General features: G+C 44.8%; 1 protein-coding gene across 1 annotated transcript in view; it reads left to right on the top strand.

Annotated features, from left to right (window-relative positions):
• Window positions 1-7,073: 7,073 nt before the first annotated feature.
• The window catches only part of LOC118348899, a 2,498-nt gene continuing 1,106 nt past the window's right edge, over window positions 7,074-8,465 (top strand). Inside the window, exons 1-3 of the mRNA XM_035691466.1 lie at window positions 7,074-7,833; window positions 8,094-8,196; window positions 8,313-8,462. Of these exons, the coding sequence (XP_035547359.1) occupies window positions 7,087-7,833; window positions 8,094-8,196; window positions 8,313-8,462 (1,000 nt within the window). The 5' untranslated portion in view covers window positions 7,074-7,086. The remainder of the gene's footprint in view (window positions 7,834-8,093; window positions 8,197-8,312; window positions 8,463-8,465) is intronic.

Raw genomic sequence — 8,465 nt, forward strand, 5'->3', positions numbered from 1 at the left:
ATCTGAGGTTGAACGATATTTTATGGAAGCTGTCGAGGCACCTAATGATGTATTTCAGTTATTAACTTGGTGGAAAGTTAATTCCACCAAGTATCCAATCCTTTCTCGTGTGGCTTGAGATGTGCTAGTCATTCCTGTCACGACGGTTGCCTTAGAGTCAGCATTTAGCACTGGAGGTCGCGTGTTGGATGCTTATCGGAGTTCATTGTCACCGTCAACCGTGGAGGCCCTCGTTTGCACACAGAATTGGATAAGTGAAACGCCCATTGGACTAGATACCGTTGGTGTTGATGCCGAGAGCTATAGGCTTGAATCGGGTAAGTTTATATGCTTTTAAATGATGATTTAATTATTTTTAATGTTTCTAACTTCTACTTTTTATGATTTTATAGATCTAATTGTGAACCCTAACATAATTACCGATGATTGAGAGTTTGGAACGGACGCTACTTGAGAGTTGGGATGGAGTTGAGAGAACCTCCTTTCTTGGTAAGAATCAAATTATTCTTTTACCGTATTCAATTTTTTATTATCAATTTTTTTTCATCTATTGATTGCTACTTTCTATCTTCATTTCAGGCATGACTAATGGAACATTGGGGTTTGAGTGAAATCCGTGTTTAATTTTTATGTAGTTATATTTCAAGACTGAGTCATATTGTTATTACGTTATAAATGAGACTGTTATAACTTATGGCTGCATCATACATGTTATTTACTTTTTAAACTATTTATATAGTTATATTTATGTACTTATATCCCGAGCAAAGACGTGGGATAAGTACTCTTTATTCTATAATTTCTATTAGTACTTATCCATCTTCTCTCAAAAGTTTATAATTTATTATCCAACTGAAATTAATCGAATTATACAAATTCGTACCATCATTCTTTTCTATAAAATTTTAAATTTGTGTAATTTTCAACTCATGAGTCATGAGCACTTTTAATGCTAAATTTCAGACGGACATAAAACAAATTAAAGATATAATCAAAATTCAGTAACAAAATCAGAACGAATATTTAAATTATTGAAAACTCTTGAATAAACCAAATATTTGTAGATGGTTCACTTTTTAAAAAAAATATATATGTTGCTCACTATCTGAAACCAAATTGAACAACAAAATTTAAATAATAATAAAAATAAAAAAATTCCGAAATTGAGTTCGGAAATTTAATTCGGAGTTGGAGCTCCGACCTCCGTTCGGAACTCCCTCCGAACTCTAGTCGGAGTTCCGATCGGAGGTCGGAGCTCTGACATCCGATCGGAATCGGACTCCGACTACGTTCAGAGTCGGAGTCGGAGGGGAAATTTGGCTCCGACTTTTGTCGGAGTTGGAGGTCAGAAATGACAACTCCGACTCCGTCGGAGTCGGAGCTCACCCCTACTTGGACCATTTCACAAGGTCGTCCCCAGGCCATCCCTTGGTTTTCGATCTCAATGAGGAAAGGGTCTCCATACCGGACTCTCTTTTCAGCCCATCTCTTGAACCTGAGGTAGTTTCTTCGCTAGCTAAAGGAGCCTTCTGGGACGACCCCACTACTGGTTGATAAAAATGCGCTAGGTGAACAACTTGTTGGTGGCACCTTCGCCGCTGCCTAAGCTGAACAGGAGCTGGCTGTTCCCCGAGAGGTCCCTAGCTAGAATTGGTGGCCGATACGGACACCCTAGCGAGTATTGGGTAGGTGTTGGTGGCCATTTCAGTCATGACTAAAAAGAAGGCTTCAACATATGGGAATGTTAGGGTGACACCGGAGTCGAGGCCGGTAGTTGATGTAAACGCCTTGGAGGCATCTGGGCTGGTGCCAACTTGTGGTGAGGGCGCCTTGGCAATGCCCAAGTTGGAGATTGTGGCTGGCAATGGGGGCCAAGGGGAGGCCTGAATTGTAGTTGGTCGGCAGCGCAGATGCCCCGAGGACATCCAGGCAGGCATCGAGAGATGGTGTCGTAGGTGTCACCAAAACCTAACCCGATTCGGCGCTTGACAAGGGTGAAGGTTCTCCTTCCTGGGTTCCTCCTTTGCTGTTATGGCAATTGAGATACATGGGGCACACCTCCTGAGCCGGTGGGAATGGGCCTTCAAGGAATGGTCCGGGCTTTGATAGAGCTCGGGTTGAGGCCATTAGTCGAAAAGCAGACAAATTGTTCTCCTCGATAAGGCATTTTAGTCATTTATTGCTATAGTTTTCCATATTCCTTCTTCTCTGGTTACGTTTTGCTTTATCTGAAAGTATTTGGCCCGCCAAGGAGTAGACGAATTGGCCACCTTGATCATGGACGAAAGGGAGGAGTTGGAAGATGAATGGGGGAGCAGTGCGATCCCTCGTCATTCTCGCCTGCAAAGAGGACTGCAAGGTAAACAGGGAGAAATATGAGGTTGAGGAGGCCTTCATCCCACTGCACTCCAATAGTAAGCGCAAGAAAAGAAAGATCGCCAGGCTTCCCTAAGAGAAGGCCTCCAAGACGACCTGGCTAAATCTCAAGAGGAGCTTGCCCAACACCTTCTCAAGAAGACCAAGCTTCTAAGGGAGGAGTGGGACCACTTGTGAGGCCGTGTGAGACCTTCAGGAGGCAGAGTTCGAATGGCTCTGGAAATCATGTCGTGACCCCCAAGGTGAGAAGGACAAACTGGTCAAACAGCACAACTCGAACGTGAGGTTGCACAACTAGCTGCAAAAGACCTACTTGGACCCCACCAAAACCTGGAAGCATAAGACAGACCTCCTCGGATCTTAGGAAAAGCAGGACAAGACCTTGGAGTCTGAACTGGCTTCGACCAGGGGCGAGTTGCAGTCTTGAGATCTGCAGGTAGAGGTAGAAAGATGTTCTTACCTAACTTATTTGCTTTCTTTCTTTTCACTATTTTCTTTCTCCTTCTTTCTTCTTCTTCTTCTTCTTCTTTCTTCGTTCTATTGCGTTCCTTTCCTTTTGCTTTCATTTGTGTGAGGGTCGACAATCAAGATACTTGCCCCATCCATTGGCTTAGCCTGCTGGTTAGGAGCTAGTCCAGAGACCTGACTTGGTATGATAGGGCCGGATAGTCAAAAGATCATGGCGAGTCAAGGGACTCGGCTTGGTACGCGAGGGGTGGGTAGTGAAGGGACTATCTTCGCCCATAGTTCGCGGCGAGTCAAGGGACTTAGCTGGGTACACGAGGGTCTGGTAGTCAAGAGATTATCACCGCCCATAGTTCACAGCGAGTCTAGGAACTCAGCTTGGTACACGAGGGTCGGACAGTCAAGAGACTATCTCAACCCATAGTTCACAGCGAGTCAGGGGACTCGACTTAGGATTCGAGGTTCGGGCAGTCAAGGGACTTGCACCGCCTATAGTTTATGATGAGTCCAGGGACTCGACTTGGTACGCGAGGGCCAGACAATCAAGGGCTGTCACCATCCATAGTTCACGGAGAGTCAAAGGACTCGAGTTGGTACGCGAGGGTCGGGCAGTCTAGGAATTTTCACCGCCTGTTGTCGGCACCATACACTTTCATAGTTCAATCAAACAAAATACTTCCACAAGTGGTCTGTGTTCCACGGTAGCAGTAGTTCATTTCCCTGGGCATCCTTAAGCCGAAAGGAGCCCAACCTATTGTTGGTGGTGATTACATATGGTCCTTCCTATCGTGGCCCTAGCTTCCCCTCCTCTTGTGTGGTCGTTCTCGTCTGCCTCAACGCCAAATCGTCCATTTTAAAGGACCTAGGTCTGACCCTCTTATTGGAATAGTGCTTGGCATTTCTTTTGTTGATCACCTTCTGGATTTCGTCCTCCTATCTCTTTCCTTTTAAGAAATCTAGCGGCTCTTCCAATTTCTCATTGTTGGAGTTTGTTGTTGCAGTGCTAGACCCTATAGGTTGGCATCCCAACTTCCACCAATACCACCGCTTCGCTTCCATAAGTGAGGGCAAAAGGGTTTTCTCCTGTTCGTGTTTTGAGGTAGCCCGGTAAGCCTATAGGACTCTCGAGAGCTCCTCTACCCAATTTCACCCTCTAGTCTTCAGTTCTTGCACGTAGCACTCTCGCACTAGTACTTGCTCACCTCGGATTTCTCCTACACCCGTCTCCATCGGGAATTTCATCTTCAAGTAATAGGTCAATGTCATTGTTCGTAGGCTATTTAGCATCGATCGCCCTAAAATGGTGTCATAGGATGACTTAGCCTTTACAACTAGGAAGTCGGTCATGGTCGTGGCAGTGTTCGGCGCTTCGCTGACCAAGATCAATCAAAGTTATGACACCTACAGGCTGGGCTACATTCCTCAAGAACCCCTTCAGAGACGTGGGGCTGGGTGTAGGCAATTTGGGTTGATTTCCATTTTTGTGAAAGCATCCTAGAAGAGGATGTCAGTCGAGCTGTCGTTGTCTATCAAGATCCTCTGGTTCGTATAATTGGTCACTAGCATGGTCACTACTAGTGCATCATCGTAAGGGTAGAGCACCCCTTTGTTCTCTTCCTCATCCTACCCAACACCTTATCCACTTTGCTAGGTGTCTCTCCATGGAGAACACTTCCTCGTACTTGGCTTTTCAAACATATGCCTTTTTGATAGAGGAGATAGGGCCGCCACCGGCAAAATTGCCAACTATGGTGCAAATCTCCCCAAAGGGGCTATTGGTCATTGCCGTGTGCCGGGGCCCGATGGGGTGCCTTTTGTTCATCCCCCCGGTCCATTCTGTGTCGCTTGGGAATCTCACTCCTGCGCTACTTTCGCGGCCGTCTCATTTGCTATTCGGACGGTTGTCCTCGGTTCATCGAATGTTGGGCAACCAGTCGTTCCAGCTCTTTACTCCTTTTCATTTCCTTTATCTTCTTGATAGTGTAGTAGTCCTGATCCTGTGACTTTCTGTTTGGTGGTAAGTGCAAAAGCGGTGACCTTTCCATTGGCAGTAGTCAGCATCACAATCGGTGTGCTTGCTCTCTTCTTTCACGTTCAAGCTGGCATATACGTGTTAGGCGCTCTGCCTTATCGTGAATGTCTTCTCTTCTCGCCTTCGGTCAAGATGCCCGTTTTTGGACTTCTCCAGGGCCTTTGTGCGGCTCAACCTACTAGACTCCTTCTCCGTTCACTCTAATTTGGCTTCCTTTGGGCCGTTAAGGCCCTGAATGTGTATTTAGTGTTGATGAAATTGTCCACTCGGTCCATGAGCTCTTGCAACATCATAGGGGTCTTTCTTGCCAGCTCAGCCATGAACGGGTTCTGAGACCAGATGCCCCTAAGAGTGTCGCCAGTGTGATTTTCTCATCCTGGTAATCTATCTTCATGCATTCTTTATTAAACCATGTCAAATCCGCCTTATGGGACTCATCATCCCGCAGGCCTCCTTCTTCTCCTGCTTGCCATAAACTACGTCAAAAATAGCGGAGCGAGTTCTCCGAAGCTATCGATAGAGCCTTGCGATAGAAATACGAAGCATCCTTTTGTCGTGCCTTTAAGTGTCAATGAGAAAGCTCGACATGACACTTCTTCGTTGAACCCTTGAAGAGTTATATGCACCTTAAAGGTCTCCAGGTACTCAAGGGGACTTTGGACCAATCCTAAATTTCTGCGGAGTCTGAACTTTGGCGGGAGTGGTGCTAACATCATCTCCCCAGTATAGGGCAAGTCCTCTTCGTTGAACCCTTGAAGAGTTATATGCACCTTAAAGGTCTCCAGGTACTCAAGGGGACTTTGGACCTATCCTAAATTTCTGCAGGAGTCTAAACTTTGGTGGGAGTGGTGATACCATCATCTCCGCAGTATAGGGCAAGTCCGTGATGTTGAGCAACCTAGTCAACCGATGACAACAAGCCCATTCTCTTGGTCATCTCCTCATACTTGTCCACAAGACTACATAGCTCGTGGTGCATCTTCCTCCTCTTTTCTTCGTTGGTGTTCATTCTTTCATAACTTTGCGACTTGGCACTCTCATTCTAGCTTGGTGTTGCGTCTTCTTGAGTCTCCACGCCCTTTCTCCTCAGTGTTTAATTTTTTTATTGGAGGTTTTGCATCTCTGCTGTCATTCTCTTCTTGTGCACTTCCATCTATGCAAATCTTCCTTTCATATTTCTTGAGGTTGCTTCCTAATCGCAAGTAATTTGAGAGTGTGTTGCAGCCGGCATGCGAAGGATACATTAAGTTACAAAGGGTCTCACAAACAACACCACTATTGACAATGCGGTTCGTACAGCAATCACCAGGCTCAGTTTCTTACCACACAAGGAAAGCGAGGGCTCGAAATTAGTGAAACACCTCTGATGTCTAAGTCAATTTTAATCCTTAGAGAGAGTTTTTTGGTATATTAGAGAACGTAACAGAACATTCTTACATGTGATTTGGTTTTTATACCTCCGGTCGAGATGGTCCCCCATATCCCGTGTCAAAGATGTCCGTCCTCCGTATTGGGTACCATATCATCGCCTTTAATGCGATGTAGCTCCTCGAGTTATGTCCTATGTCACAGGCTGGTGAATGCGGCCAACTTCGTGCATTCTGTTAGGGACAAGGGTCCTCGCCAGAATCTTTGCCCACATTTTGTATCTGGCCTTTTAATGTAACGTGACTCTACTACGACGTGCGTGTACATGGTAGTGTCAGAGAGGACATCGTCCCATCGTTCCACGTCAACCCTCTTCCCGTGTTGGTCTTGGACCTCCTTATTCTTATTTTGCCTCGTGAGCCGATTACGTTTTGGCTATTGGGCATCACGTGAATGAGTCAAGCCCGTTTGGTCGGGGGTGGGAACATCACGCCCAATAGCGAAGTGATTATTGAAAGAAATAGATGCTCCTAAATCCAAATCAGACTTTACATATCGGATGGCCAACAAATTTTCTTTATTAATCTGTCAATTATCTGACATCACTGCCCACGGGTGAAACAAAATACGAATTTTCTATATAATATATTTTTCTATATAAAATATTGCCAAACTCATTATTCCCGCCAAATGGCCACACTCTTCCCGCCATAGAAAAAGCTTGGTGAACTTATTCTTCAACTTTCCCGCCATCTCCCTCCCTCTCCCCCCCCCATCTTCTCTCTCTCTCTCTCTCTCTCTCTCTCTCTCTCCCCTGTGACTGTCTCTGCAACACAACCATCAGGATGGACGCAAATCAAAGCTCCAAGAAGCGAAAGCTTCCGCCTACCCCATCCCATCCCTTGGTAGGCATCTCGACCCGCAGGAAATCTCAGATCCAGCTCCACCGCACATTGCACAACAACGATTCCTCTTATCCCCTCAAAAACGATCTCCGTGTCCTGATCAAGGATCTCCGCACTAGACGGGTCTTTTCGCCCAAATCAATTGCCTCGTATGGTCCGAATCTCCACGAAAATGTAAATAGTATTCAGAAATTAGGCGTCGCTGTTGAGAATTTAGATCAAGGGATTTCTTGCGGAGGCGGTGAGAATATGGAGAAAAAAAACTTGGTGTTGTCTTCTGCTGTGGAGGAGTTCCGATTGGATGAACATAATGGGGTTTATCCATATAATGATGAAAGTGAAGAAGTTCAGAAATTTGATTTTGGGATTTCTTGTAAAACCCAGGATTTGGTTGGTGTGAATCCTAGTTCGTTGGCGACCGAAGGAAATGGACTAAAGGGTGATTCGGAAGATAATGGTGTAGATGATGGTGAAAATGATGGGCTTCCGAAGGGAACTGGTGATTTGAATAAATGCGATTTTCAGACGACGCCGCCTGATTCTGAGGCATTTGGTAATGGGCATGCTAATGAAAAAGGAGGGAAGCCTCCAATTGGAAGTACTCAAAGAATTGATACGTGCGTTGGACGGGCTTTTGGTAACGACTATAATGAGAAGAAGAATGACTCAATTTCTTCCTTCAAGTCGGTAAGAATGACACTTTTTATGCACTTTTTTATTTCATTCCAATATATAAGGATAAGAAAATGGTCTCGTGTTTGTGTACTGTTATTTTTCCCTTTAATTTATTGTGCTTCGTGTTCATGATAATCAGTACTCCTATGCATTGGGAACTTTCCAATGATAGAACTTAAAATATTGAGGTGCTACTTCATTTGATGACTATAAAAGCATTAGTATTCTCTTAAGGTTTGTGCTAATGTGGTATGTCTGGGATTCTGGAATAGGTGCTCAAACCATGTTCTAGACGGAAGCTATTCAAAACTCCTGGTTCATTTAGCTATAAAAGAATGCTTCCTTTTCTGATGGACATCGACAAAGACAATTCTTGTAAGTTGCAACTCCTTTTTGTCTTCCCTTTTAATAAAATTTAAGTTCTCAAGCTGATTTTTGGAAAGGAGAAGCATGTACGTGGAGCTGACAAATCTACTAATTAATTTCTATAGATATTCCAGAAAGTGCTGAGTGCCCAAAACTGGTGAAGTGTTTGGGACAAAAGTTGCTCCAACCAAAATTGGGTTCTAATGGTCAAGAAGCTGCCATGCATAAATGTATTACAAACAGCTGTTCAATGGAGTGTTACACTGCTGACTCTGGCA

Source organism: Juglans regia, chromosome 7 (assembly GCF_001411555.2).
Source record: "Juglans regia cultivar Chandler chromosome 7, Walnut 2.0, whole genome shotgun sequence".
In the NCBI taxonomy this organism is placed as follows: Eukaryota; Viridiplantae; Streptophyta; class Magnoliopsida; order Fagales; family Juglandaceae; genus Juglans; species Juglans regia.